Source organism: Pelobates fuscus, chromosome 11 (genome assembly GCF_036172605.1).
Source record: "Pelobates fuscus isolate aPelFus1 chromosome 11, aPelFus1.pri, whole genome shotgun sequence".
Classification (NCBI taxonomy): domain Eukaryota; kingdom Metazoa; phylum Chordata; class Amphibia; order Anura; family Pelobatidae; genus Pelobates; species Pelobates fuscus.
In genome coordinates, this window is record NC_086327.1 from 52,514,881 (window position 1) to 52,530,307 (window position 15,427).

The window sequence follows — 15,427 nt, forward strand, 5'->3', positions numbered from 1 at the left end:
TGGTTTAATATAAGAACAGTGACTGAGTCACACCACATAAAAACAAAAGTTTTAGACTTTAGAAAAACAGACTTTTCTAAAATTAGAATCATTCATTATCAGACTGGAGCAATTTAAATGGAGTCCAAGAGAAATGGGATTATTTAAAAGTTGCACTGCTGTTCCAGCAGGGATAAGCCAAATTGCTAATGATTTATGGATAATGACACTTATGGAATACCAGATGACTAACAAGCCAGGAGAAAGTACTGTGCATGCATTTGGTGGATGTTTGTGGTTATGCGTGTGTGTAGTGAGCAGTTTTTGGTGTAGTGTTCTGTGTAAATAGATTGGTGTCAGTTGTGTTGGGTTTGTGGTGCAATATGATAGACTAGGGGCTGTACGGTGCTGCCTGGTGGAAGCTAAGAAATGAGCTGGAAGCATCTTTGGGGTTAAACCGTTCAGAAACGGTTTAAACCCTGAAGGTAACATTTCTGCAGGAGGACTCCTAGCACAATAAGGCATCATAACTTCATTTAAATTACGTTTTTATTATGCCTATACTGTCCTTTTAATAAATTATGGTCTATGTTAGTCCAATATAAAAGGTATTGTATACTCTGGTTACTTTCTACTGGACTAATACAATCTACTTCATCTATTAATTTTCATCTTTATTTTTATAAAATATGACATGCTTGTGTACTAGTTTCCTTGCCTAAAAACAATTGGTTACTTTTAATAGCATTTTGATAAAACTTAAATTGGAAGTGACTTTGAAAGTTACTTTCTGATCTATGACTGTTGTACCCCGCATATAAATAATTAACAACCAACAAACAGCCGCTGTAGAGACTGCAGTGAGTCCTTAATAATAAGGTGTCTACATGATTTAAGCTTGATTTAAAGGTTTAAATCAAGCAGGTGCTCTCTGCTCTCAGGGCAAGGGAGTTTGACTGAAGCTTGTCATTAAACTGGCACTGAGTAAATACAGACCTCATGTTTGCAAGATTGTCACTTGAACAAACATGGGGAGGGAGATTTCACATTCACAAAAGGATTAGTGAAAGAGTTAATCAACTGTCGGAAACTGAAAGAAAGAAAATACAGAAACAAGTGTGTGATATAAAAAAAAAAGGTTTAACAGAACATTCTTTAAATGTAGCATATCTGTATGCTATATATTCCGAATCCTCTACTGTACAGACAGTGATGACTAACAATTCAATAACTGTGGTGGGGGATAGGGTCTGTGGTGGGGGGATAGGGTCTGTGGTGGGGGATAGGGTCTGTGGTTGGGGAATAGGGTCTGTGGTTGGGGGATAGGGTCTGTGGTTGGGGGATAGGGTCTGTGGTGGGGGATAGGGTCTGTGGTTGGGGGATAGGGTCTGTGGGTGGGGGATAGGGTCTGTGGGTGGGGGATAGGGTCTGTGGTTGGGGGATAGGGTCTGTGGGTGGGGGATAGGGGCTGCAGTGGAGATTAGAACTGCAGTGGGGAGTTAAGGGATTAAGGGACTGAGTGGAAAGTACTAAAGAAACTGGGGCACAATGTTTCCCCTAGTTAATTATTTTATTTGGTGTGCAACCATGAGGGCATAGGGGACCTGGGTTAGGTCCCCCTTTATTGTATGTCTGACTTGGCAGCTATTGGCAGCTATTGAGAGCCATAGGCTGCTCAATGTTTAGTATACATGCCCCTAGTTGCAACAAGAGGTAGAAGTTAACCCTTTTCCTCTGAAGAAGGTGCATGTATACTGTGCTGAAACGTGCATCAGGTTCTTTCCTATGGGTCAATTTAACTCAGGAATTAAGGGGAGATCTACTAACATGCTATGCATTAAAAGACCAGGACTATTTAAGCCTATATGTATATTGCAGATTTAGGTGTTTAGCAACTTCATCTCCTCATTTACTTAGGCATGGGAGTTTTTTATGATTTACATTTTTTCTTCTATGCCTATCTAGTAAGTCTCACAAGGAGAGAGGCTTTCTTTATTTTACCTTACTTTATCCACCTGTCTACTATTGATTATTATGGCTGCCAATCTTTTAGACAGTTACCTTTCTCCCTTTAGCACTTTTTCTGGTACTTGGGTACTAAGGGGAAATTTACTAACACCCTATACTTCAAAGGGCCAGGACTAATAAAGCCTATATGCATATTGCAGATTTAGGTGTTTAGTAACTTTATCTCCTCACTTACTTAGGCATGGGAGTAGCCATATAAGGCTAGTTTGGTATTTATTATTATTTGGAGTCACAATTTATTTCCGTGTTGATACTTTCTGTTACTTCAGATATTTAGTGGTATCCCTCTAATTACATTGTTCCATACCACTGGATACTTTGGTGCCTACATCTATATCTCCAGTCAGCATTATATTCACAGTTTGTGAATTTTTGCTTCTTTGTTTCTGTAGAATTTAAACTCCCGTATTACTAGGTATTTCAACTATTAGTAAATATGTCTGAAAGACCAAAATTATGAAAAAGGACTTTATTAGTAGATAGCTCCCTAATCCATATGTGGGATTGCCATAAGGATACCAAAACGATCTATCTACTAAACAGCTAATTTGGTACCCTTAAATATGGCAAACCCACAAGGGTACCAATTTAGTCTTTCATCTTAATAAACAAAAGGACAAAACTCAATTAGGATGAAACTAATTTAAAAAAAACAAAATGTTTTGAAGTCTAGTTCCAATGTAAACTAACTGCCCTCAGCCATATGGCCTCTGCCTCTTAACTGATTAGTGAATTTCTTTGATGTTAATGATCATTAGCCTTGTGTTCAAGTATCATATCCAAAAGAAACATTAATATGTACCCACAAAATAATAATTAAGCCTAATTTTTATTATATTCAGAATGGGACAAGCACCATCTTCCAAACAAGCCCAAACATGACTGGCATAACTTAACCATAGGGGAAGGGATTGTGATGTCCGCTACATTGGGGTCACAAGTAAGAAGTGTGACATATCTATGGAATGGAGAAATGGTAAAATTCATAGAGGCAATTTATTATTTTTGTGGCAAGTACAAAAGAGGAGATAGAAAGAAAAGTTTCTTTTTGGATTGATGTGGGTCTGGGACACAAGGGGGTGGTCACTTATTGTCTCTATAAATACACCTTAACTCCACCTCTGGGCGAGGCATGGTAATCCACAGGGTATGTATCCAATGATACTGAGATGTGTATTTGTACTTGCTTGGGGGCCAGAATCTAATTCCAAGTGAGTCACCACCTTTCTTACCATAGACCTTCCGGGGGCAGAAGCTTTACTTTGAAAACCTGAGTAAGTGATTAGGCCTCCTGTTATTTTATCCCTTTTGTTTTTATCTGTTGTTGGTGTAAGTAATTTGATTGTTAAATATATATTTATATGCACTGTGGCAATTCTTTGCTCATAATAAATATTCCTTTAAGTTGTGCCTTTGTCTGGTAAAGAATCATGTTACCTGAAGAGACTACTGTTTTGCAATTGCTTAAATATTGTGCTAAGTTATATTTGGTGGGTTTTTCTTATTAAGTTACCTGGGGGACCAATGTACCCCATTTATAAATTGTCTTGGTGGTGGCAGCGTTACAATAGTAATATTTATATTATTATGCTTAAGTGTGTTAATGGGAATTTTATCGTTATTTCCGGTCTAGTGCAGACAAATAGTGAACTCTAACCCTTTTACCACCACAACTATGTCATGCACACTCTTGAAGTAGGGTGCATTCGTGACAATGATTACAATACAATAATTAGAAAGCAATTAATAAGTAAAACATACAATTAATTGCAATACATAATACGTGGATTGTAAAATGAATTAACATTTACCATAACCTTTAACATAATACCCTGACCCCCAGAGAGTGCTATTGCGGTTTTCTATTTTTTCTGAGTTTTATGGTCCCCATTCTGCTATGTGATATCTGATGATTATATTATCGCATGCATCCTATAAGTGGGGATTATACCAGAGCTGGTTCTAGCGCTAGAAAACAAATAATTAGTACCATTTATTGTCGTGATATATTGCACTATTGGGTTTTTGTATATTGATACGGAGCCCAAGCATTTCCTGAACTGGCACTTCCATAGAAAAGAGATTTTCCTACAAGATTTGACTGATCTCCTTGCAACAAAGAAAAATATATATTAGTAAGGAAAATAAACCTTGTGACACAAAAAATTAAATAATATAAATACAAACGTGTATTCTGAATATAAATTCAACAGGATACATAGAAACAGAAAATACACAACAGCATAGTGTGAACTGTTTAAAAACCTATATTATGAAGGGGTGGGGTAGGAATTTCACTCACATGGCCGAGAAACCGCCAGGATCTGTATTATGCGCTCTAAGGTGCCACAAAGGGCTAAATGATCCAAATTCCCCAAAAAAACTGTATGATGTATCTTAAGTATATTTCAAAATTCAATTTATTAAGTAATTTATTTGGATCTCTTTGCAAGTTTGAATATTTATTTGGACATTTGATTGGTTATTTTTAGCCTTTTTAACTATTGGTTTTTATTCTTCTGTATCCATCTCCCATTGAGAATATATTTTATTACAATTGTATTGGTGCAACATTCCTCTCCTTTTGCTGCACTTACATAAATATATTTATTTATAATGTTCAAGTTTTTCTTTTCTTTAAACTTTTAGATGTAGTGCCCCTTCCTTGGGAAACATAAAAAACAAAATACAAAATCACCTTTTATCCAGCATCTGCCAGCGTCATCATGGCAGCCTCATTTCCAGTGGTGTGCTTATCATTACTTGTGATTGCCTATCCAAAGCTTCTCAAAGAGACGCATTTGAAGCCTATAGAGCATTCACAACAATTGCTGTGCTCTGCCAATTGTAAAGAAATTTAATTCAAATTGCAAAATTCAGGCAAAAATAATCAATCTGTGACTGTAGCTGAGTTGGATATGTTTTCAAATTCAGCTATTTGTTACAAAATGTTTACATTTGAATTACATTTTTTTTTTAATTCAGTGTTTTATGAATCGTCCTGATCAATGGCATGCCTACCACAGTCACAGGGGTCACAGCTCATTCCATGGGGCCAGGCTGCAGCTGTGACCACAGGCCACCAACATACATTCATGGCCAGTACACAGCCACACCGGCCCTAGGTCCCCTAGGGGGAAATGAAACACATGGAGGGGCTGGAGGGAGGGAATGAGACACATGGAGGGAATGGGGCAAGGTAATAAGACAAATGGAGGGGCTAGAAGGGGAGAAAAAAGCATGGGGGGCATAGTTACATATCATTCTTCTTTGGAGCATATGAAAGATACAATTCAGCAATAAATGAAATATAGACAAAACCCACGTTGAAGGAAACAAGGCAAGGGAATATTTGTTCAGTATGAAATAAACAGATAAACCATGTGTTGAAGAAACTGGACCTCCTTGTTAAAGGAACACTGTAGGCACCCAGACCGCTTCAGCTCATTGAAGTGGTCCGGGTGCTGTGTCCCTTTTGCACTTAGTGCTGCAATGTAAAACATTTCAGTTCCAGAGAAGTCTGCATGAGGACCTCCAGCGTCAGATTTTTCCCTACAGGAAAGCATTATAGGCAGAGGGGAGGGCACTGTAGGGACCTATAGTGCCAGGAAAACGGCTTTGTTTCCCTGGCACTATAGAATCCCTTTAATTAAAATGCTTCCTGTCTCTTTCATGTTTGATTTAGTGTTAATAGCTCTATTACCAGGTGTCAGTTATAATAATGCATGCATCCACAACATTCTAGTATGTATTATTTGAGATATTGACTGAGTATTGACTAATTCCACCTCTGTGGTAGTTTGGGAGTTATTGAACCACATGAAGAAAATACTTTAGTGAATCATGCTTTACAAATAAATAGTAAAGATTAAAGTTAAAAAATGTTTTTTTAATTTTTAACCACTTAAAGAAATATATAAATAAATAGTGTAGGTTTTTTTTATCAGTGTTAAAAATGGTCTGGATGCTTGTTTGAAAAAACACAATATTAAAAAAGCTATTATTAATGTGCGTGGAAACAGCTTGTTGATCCAAGAAAACATCTGATTATGAAATCAGATCAACAGTAGAAACAGATGTGTGAAGTGTTAAATTTAGTGGATTTTAATATTTTTTCTACATCGATTAATATGTAACTCTACACAATAGTATGTAATAAGAGCAATAAAAAAACCCCCAGGATGTAAAGAGAGTCCACAATAAAACTTGAAAGAATAAAAAAAAAATACCAAATGGTATGGCACAGTCTCAAAGTTGGCAATAGATTTGGTTTTGTTTTTTTTTTAGACTGTGCTGTACCATTTGGTATTTTTTTTGTTCTTTCACGTTTTATTGTGGACTTTCTTTACATCCGGTGTTTTTTTTTTTTTTTATTGCTCTTATTGCTTTTATTGCTCTTATTATTATATACTATTGTGTTTGTAGTATTTTTCTTGGCACTGTAGGTTATCCTATCCGCACAAACAATGGGTGGAAAGGATGAAATATTTGAATATTGGCTGTAAATCTAATACAGTAAGCGTTTAATATAGTGAATCTAAATCTTATCCTCTATAGGTATTAAAACACGAAACAATGCCTGATTGAATATAGCTCTCAAGACTTCATTCTTTTAGTAAATAATGCAATTTGTTTTTACCATACCAATTATGTGCCACTAATACAGCATCAGGGCACTGCAGGTGTGACTCTGAAACTCATTCAGTGAATACGGAACAATATACAGCATCAATTGCATTTATATGTTCCTATTGAATTATTCTGTCTTTTTTAAGTATTAACATCAGGCAAGCAAACAAAATCATTTGATGTTCAAGAGACCAAACTGGTATATCTAAAAATGCTATCTTTGCAAATGTACGTGGCTCGCGTCCCTATTAAAGTGTGAGAACCTAAAATAAAAATGAGAAACTAATGATTAATAATGGTTCTTTGTGATAGTAGGAAGAGAAGTGAAATTCCAAAACATGTTTTTATTAATCCGACAAAGTAAAAAAATATATACATATTTTGTATAGAATATTATATTAATTGAAGCACTTTTTCACATGTACCTAATGTTTTACAACAGTAAAGTGATAAAGTACATTTTGTTTTCAAAATTGTATTAAATACCTTAAACACAAAAGACAATAGTACAATACATATTCATACCTACCGACATTTCTAATGTACAATGAGGGACACTTTCATTTTAGTTGGTGTGAGTGGGGTTGTGGACAGAAGTGGGGCTGCATTGAGATATTTTAGGGGACTTACCACTAACAATCTATGCAACGGAAATGTAATTTAGAAAAAGTACAATGTATCTTACGAACATGATCAGAATCCTAAACACGTATTATTGTTTAAAGACATGAGTATTATTGCTTTTTGGAGCTCTGTTATAGACTGAGACACACCAATAATATGGAGCTCCTAGGAAAAGTGACATTGAGATAGAAAAGAGGAACAGAAGGATTTAGCCTAAAATAGAAACTGTTCCTCCTAAATAGACATAGGTATGTTATATAAAATAAACCTTATACGTAGAAAGTATAGAGGAATGAAAGAGGGGAAAAAGACCTTAATTTGGAGCTCTGGAACTGGAATAATATAGGGATCCACCAAACCTATAAAAATAGTTAGCTGGAAGGAAGTGATACTATAAATATAGCAGTAAAAAATCCAGGAGCAAATCCAATAAAAATAAAATAAATCAGTGTATTACAATGCAACTGCAATGTTAAATCAATTCTTAGATACAGTGTTGCTAAAATGTTAAGTTGTTACTTGTTACTATTTTAAGTTGTTACTTGTTACTATTTTAAGTTGTTACTTGTTACTATTTTAAGTTGTTACTTGTTACTATTTTGTAAAAATGAAATGTCAGTACTGGTGTGGAAAACTCAGGCTTCTAGGTATGTACAGATATCTGTATGGCATAGATATCTTCAACCTAGGGAACGAGAAAATCCCAAGGTCAGGATATCTTTATACCAAATGTTATACTTTCATATGATTTTATTTATAGAAAACGGTACATGCAGTGATAACACCACAAATAAATCAGTAAATGAATAAAAAAGAAGAGTAGCAGCTACACACCCACTCTAGCGACTTGATGAGTTATATACTCAGAAATGGAAAATAGGGTGTGTGCGCTTAAGATTATAAAACTAGATAAATAGTATAAAAATTGTCAAAAATAATTTATTAATTAAGTAAAAAATAAATCAGCAAAGGACTAATTCCGATCACCACTGTTATACCTTAACCGGACAATTAAATACAAAAATCTCATAAAACAGAATAACAAAAAAATAAATAAATAAAAAAAGGCAAAAAATGTATCCACAAACTAACTGCACTGAATGGCCAAAAAGATGGAATAACCTCAATATAAAGAATATATATATAGAGGTCTGATCACTAAATGAAGGTAGGGTGGATACAAATAATATACCAATAAACACAATAATAATAATAAATAGGAAAAAAAATAAATAATATATATCTGTCCTCGGTGTGGGCCCCCACCTGAGGTAGATATAACCAGAAGATGAATAAATGAGATATATAAAAATAAAAGACAAGTGACAAGAAACAATAATACTGAGTGAAATAATATAAAATGAAAAAAACCAGTAATTGTCCAGAAGTCCTCCCTGGGTGGGCAGAATAAAGGTGATGTTGGGCGGATCAAAGAGCAACCAGATGAACCCTCGTTATGGGAACTCCAACTCTCTCACACTGCGGTCGGGATCTTCAAAAAAGACCACAGTGGAGGTGAAGCCGTGAAGATGGACAAAGTAGGTGCAGAGTGGTACAGCAACCGCCCAGACAGCAACCAGCAGATAGAAACCGCGGTCGGTATTTTCAAAAAAGACCGCGGTATTCAGCCAAAGATGAAGACAGGACGTCAAACCCAGGGGAAGTGGAAAGAAAGGAACAGCCAGCAGCCCACAGATCAACGCGTTTCGTCCCAAACTGTGGGACTTTATCAAGATCAGTACACCGAGGACAGATATATATTATTTATTTTTTTTTCCTATTTATTATTATTATTGTGTTTATTGGTATATTATTTGTATCCACCCTACCTTCATTTAGTGATCAGACCTCTATATATATATTCTTTATATTGAGGTTATTCCATCTTTTTGGCCATTCAGTGCAGTTAGTTTGTGGATACATTTTTTGCCTTTTTTTATTTATTTATTTTTTTGTTATTATGATTTTATTAAATGAAAGATGCAATGATCTTATTGGTAAAAATATTGATGATAGTAGATAAATATATTATATATTGTGGCAGAAACCAGTACAAAAAGCTGGCTGCCCAAAGCAATATGAAATATCGCCAAAAACAACTGGGGCTTTTAAGATAGAAAAAATATTTATTAAAATATATTAAAGAATAAAATCACAATAGCAGCAATAAACTTTCGGGTAAAGATCGCACAGAAAAACCTTGTTCACAGGCTCGGATGGATGTGGATTACTATTCACTCCAATGTCTCTATTTTGATCGCCGGTGAGGACGGCTTGCGTGCCACAGTGCGTTCCACCTCCAGCCACACTTGGGGGGACTGCACTGCTCGTCGAATGCTGATCTTGAGACGCGTGGACTCCGGAATGACTGTTGGGCTCCTGTGCTGATACCTCGGTCTATTGCTTCTGTGTGAACGTTCTATTTTTTCTGTGCGATCGCCTTTTTCTGTGCGATCTTTACCCGAAAGTTTATTGCTGCTATTGGGATTTTATTCTTTAATATATTTTAATAAATATTTTTTCTATCTTAAAAACCCCAGTTGTTTTTGGCCATATTTCAGATTGCTTTGGGCAGCCAGCTTTTTGTACTGGTTTCTGCCACAATATATAATATATTTATCTACTATCAATATTTTTACCAATAAGATCATTGCATCTTTCATTTAATAAAAATCATATGAAAGTATGACATTTGGTATAAAGATATCCTGACCTTGGGATTTTCTCGTTCCCTAGTTTGAAGATATCTATGCCATACAGATATCTGTACATACCTAGAGGCCTGAGTTTTCCACACCAGTACTGACATTTCATTTTTACAAAATAGTAACTTAAAATAGTAACAAGTAACAACTTAACATTTTAGCAACACTGTATCTAAGAATTGATTTAACATTGCAGTTGCATTGTAGTACACTGATTTATTTATTTATATTGGATTTGCTCCTGGATTTTTTGCTGCTATATTTATAGTATCACTTCCTTCCAGATAGGTATGTTATATGTTTGATGTACACAAGAGTCGAGTATTAAAGTACAGTCAAGTCATATGCATACATAAATAACCATAGTGTTGAAAATACTATCTAATGGGTGTTGATACTGGATACTCTTGTATTAACAATTTAACAAACAAAGCTAGGTTTAGCCATGTTGGAAAAGAGAAAAATATAAAAACATGTATTGTTCTTTATTTAACCATGCAACTGTACTCTCACAACCTGAACTAAATGACATATCAGGTCAGCACGTTTTCTCTCAATTTAGAAACAGGCGGGACAGAGAATATTTTGAGAGCTGATACTTTTCTAAAATGGAAAACAGGTGGGCGATTTGTACCAAAGAGTACAATTACTATGAAAGGTGAAACAATGAAAGGCACACCATAAATAGAACAAAGTGAGATGAAGTGGGAGTTCTGACATTTGCAATAAACAGCAAGTTCAGTATGTAACTGATTTTGTTCCAAGAATGTGACTCTCACCTGTCTAATATATTTCTTCCGTTTTCTTCTTTTTTTTTCCGGTTTCTTGATGGCTGATATGCAGAATATACAGTAAGTTCTTGATTTTATGTACCCCTTTTGTGTGAATGATAAATGTGATTTACACACATATACAACCTTTAAAAAAAAAAAATCTGTTTATTCTCCATTAAAAATCTAGAGTCTATTTTTATTTTCAAATGGCATGGCTATTTCACTAGACCATATTTACTAAATAATGTGTCTCGTCCCAAAGCTGTGCTATTTTATTTGAGTCTCCACTGGATGCAACAAGCACATATGATAGACCTCCCCCCCACACTCCCTCCTACAGTAAATTGGCTGTAGTGACAGTCCCTTCCTCAATGAAGGGCAGCCATATTCAGTAATGTCCAATGAAGTTGTTTTGCAATGTTCACATTAAAATCAAATAATGGGCCACTATACTAAGTGGACCATTAAAGAATAGGTTACCAGGCTACACGACCAAGTCAGAAAAGGTTATGAGCAAGTTTTCAATCAAATAATTCTCTGTTACGGTCGTTATTCTCTTTCCAGTGATGGAATTAGTTAGTTTACATTTATTACCAGCTCATTATAGTCAAGGAAATAAACTAAGTTTAGGAAGCCATTTTCTCCAGGCAACAACAGTACACAATAAAGTATGCTAGCTCAATGTAGATTTTCACATAAAGGGGGTTATGTACAAAAAGTGTTGTATTCTGAAAAGTGGCCTCAAGTTGTGAAAGTGGGACAATCACCATGGAAACCAGTGGAACTAGCAGACATTTTGGTGGCTCCACTCATTTTACATATTTGCACCACTTTTCAGAACACAGCATTTTATATATAATCCTCACTTTGTTTAAAGGACGGATCTCGACATTTTCTCGCATTTTACAAAAGCTGGAGTCCTTCCAAGAAGGTTAATTTAGGCGGAGACTTTAAATTGTCTATAGATTGGAGACTTGATTACATCTTTGCCTCTCTAACATACTTCAGCCATTGAGACAATAATTTCTTGATATTGTAGCGCAACACCAATTAGTTGAATGATGGCATGTACTTTACTCACCAGGAAAAGATTATATGTTTTACTGTTACCCAATTAAGATCTAAGACACGGATGAACATATTTTGTATACCTTGCAGACACTTTGATTTCTGTCATTTAATACACTGTTTGCCATCTTGCAAAGAAGGCTTCACACTTTTCACTACATTTGAAACTATTCGTTCAACACACTCTATTAAGGCTAAACTAATTTCTAAATTATATAAATTGTTGCAAACCACTACATGTCAGCAATTATTGCCTACTTTTATTTGTGCAAGGAATAGAGATTTCAACTTAAACCTTACCTCTAAAGATTGGTATAAGATTTTTTTTTACTTCACAACTAAAGCTTCCGACATAGTCAAACTGCAGGAAATAAATGACAAGTTTCTAACTCGCTGGTATTAACACACATTGTTTAACACGGCATGTTTTCCCAATTACTTATGCTACCTTTTAGGTTGAATAATGGGTAATTTTCTTATACATGGTGGACCTGCCCAATTATTTCTATTTTTGGGAAAGAAAGACAAGCAGTAATTGAAAATGTGACTAATCGTGAGATACCTTTTTCCACCAGAATTGTTACTGCTTCATCATAATGATATCTCAAAACTAATATAAACACTTTTTATTGAAACAATTTGTAATGAACGATGGTATTTCAGATACCCATTCATCTGTTTCCTCCCAAACTGCTAGAGGCTGAGGGATTATAGCTTGCAGTTCGGGTGTTGATTTGAACGTTCTCCAGATGAAATACAGCATCCAAGTATATTCACCAAGCAAATCAGATAGCCAAACATCGGCCTAGAGTAGATGAAGGGTATAACAGGAGTAATTTTATTCAGGCCAACTGGCCGGTTTATATGCAGTTTCAAATTAACAGGGTTTACGGTGACATATTCCAGCATTCCCCACTGGACCGGAGAGGGGACAATGACAAAATACATTCTGCAGTTACATTGGCTCCTACATAAAATAATATAGTCCTTCCCCTGTGCCTGGGAGATAATTGGTCACTTCTGGCCAGTGTTTGTGATCAAGTGGCTACGAAAAAAGACTGGACATACCCCATTTGCAATACCTTGGGTTATCTACTGTTGCAAATGGTATGCCATCATGGGGATAATTCTCATTCTTGAGCTACCATACGGTCTCAAAGGCAACGTAACCAATCTGGCGAATATTAATGTGAAAAAACAGTAAAATGTAACATGCTAGATTTAACCCTGTAACTTCCCTAAACACAATAAAATCTGTACATAGGGGGTACTGTTGTACACGTAAGACATCGCTGAAAACAAATATGTGTATTTTATTGCAGTAAAAGCAAACAGTATTATGCCATTAACAGTTAAAATGTCACGTAGAACTAAAAAAATAAACTTATTTTCTCACTTTTTTAATATTTTATTCATATTAAATATTTCATAGCTAAATTTTTGATGTTAAATGAAAGCCCTGTTTTCCCTGAATAAAATTATATATAATAAGTGTGGGTGCACTTAATATGAAAGATGTGAATTACGGTTGAACATATAGTCAAATTCCAGGTTTTGTTTTGATCACAACGTGTACATTTGGCTCAGTCCTTAAGGGGTTAACCTTGTAATGTAAAACAATGCATATTTTTTTTTTTTTTTTTAGAAACTGCAATTTGTATATTGCAGGATAAAATCCACATGTAGTAGCTGTCTTGCTGTTACAATGTCGGAGTAAAACTTGTCACGTGTTTAGGAAGCTCACAGGAACGCATGAAATAAAATGCGTTCCTATGGGGAAGCTTGGATGTGTGTGCTGCGCTTATCGCACATGCGCATCAGGTCCCCAATGCTCCTCTATGAGGAGTTTTGGATTAAACCATCATTGGAAGAGGCCATGTTTCCTCTATGACTAGCAGGAGGTGGAGAGTTAAGCACAGAGAGGAAAGCCTTGGTGCTTGAAAACGGTAAGTACAATTTTTAGATTGTTTAAATTTAAATATGGGGAGGGACACTTGTATATAACTAGGGACATGGGCACGATAGCATTAGGAATGCAGATTTGTATTCCCAACGCTACAGTGTTCTTTAAGTGATTTTCTTTTTTTTTTCCTTTGTAGTTTTTTTTATATTTTTAAGGTGAGATTAAATGTATTAATGCTATCAGATGGTAAGAGAATATGTGTAACATAGCCCTTTAATGGTACAAAAAATGATTTAAGTGAAGTCGTGCCTGATTAACCTGTTGTCATGCAGATTGCAGAACCCATGTGATCCAGAAACTTCTGAAATGTTGTACATAATGTTGTGAAGACTACCAAAAGCTGAGAGCCTCATTCTATAGCCTTATGACAAAACACACAGAAATTAAAAATGCTAAATCCATCGTTGGAACAAGCGACTCTGTTACCGAAATGTGAATCAAAATAATGAATTACTTGTTTAGTTGTGTTTACACGAGGGACCAACAACCCAGGTCTTATTGCTTTTTCTTTACCTGATGTTCCTCTTACAAAATGTGATTTAATTTTGCAAATGCAACTTAAATAATTAAACATTGTGTATGGGGAATGCAATGCTTAAAATTAGAGCTATGTCTTGCTGGAAGGCATCATAAATAGCTTGTGTCATGATGTATTCTGTATGTAATGTAACTTTATTTCCTTGTTTCTGTAACAACAATTCTTTTTTCCCCCTAGTGCTCTTTCTTGCCAAAATTCCAAATTCGAATTGAAACAAAGTTTGAAAACAACAATGGTTGTAATTCACGGGTAAGATCTCTGTCTGGCTGTGCATCAGGGATACCTGATGTTTTAAAGTGAACTGATCATGACAGGTTAACTATAAGAACTAAAATTAATTTAGCTTGTTATATATTATCAGTTATTTGTGTAGTTATATATTTAAGTTATATGTTATTTATTAAAGGGACACTCCACAAATACAAAATAAATAAAAATCACTGTTTAGTAGATGCACTCCAAATGCATTCATTATGCATTTTTTTTCATTGGCGTTATATCTAAAAATAGCTTGCAAAAACCGCAGTCCTCTTGTCTGCTGCCTTTGCAATCCCTAAAATTTATAAAAGCGTCAGTTTTTGTTGAAATCTGCATTTTTTTCCACAATGAAAGAATAGTATACACTCGTTCACAAATAAAGCTTTTCAGCAAGTTAAATTGCTTTATGGGTCTGACTGTCCCTTTAAAAACATTCCTATCTAACACAGCCTCTCTTCTGATTGGCCCTAATTAGGAGGCACATTAGGACTTCCGCTATCAAGGCAGACCTCTCCTTTTATGACAACAAGATGTCTTCTCACATGCATTGTTGTTGCCAAGTTGGAGAAGGATCCTATTCTCCTATTATGTATATATTTCAGAGAGCAGATCAAGGGCAAAAAGGGCAAAACTAGGACATACATGTCTCGGGTCTCAGTCTGCCCAAGATTATTGGGAGTTACACTCTTGATCAGCACCTCTTGCCATTTTTATGACAGCAGCTGAAACAGGTGCCACCCAAGGCTGTAACTAATCTCACTATACTAATCTCACTATATCAAACAGTAACACCTTACACCCCAATCTAAAAATATATTGAAGTATGTACATCATGTTGAGAGGTATACTAGTGCTTTTTTTA

General features: G+C 35.4%; 1 protein-coding gene across 1 annotated transcript in view; it reads left to right on the forward strand.

The window, feature by feature from the left end:
• The window catches only part of LOC134577885 (cytoplasmic phosphatidylinositol transfer protein 1-like), a 189,719-nt gene that overhangs the window by 134,097 nt on the left and 40,195 nt on the right, over nt 1–15,427 (forward strand). Inside the window, exons 4-5 of the mRNA XM_063436800.1 lie at nt 10,809–10,816; nt 14,485–14,556. Of these exons, the coding sequence (XP_063292870.1) occupies nt 10,809–10,816; nt 14,485–14,556 (80 nt within the window). The remainder of the gene's footprint in view (nt 1–10,808; nt 10,817–14,484; nt 14,557–15,427) is intronic.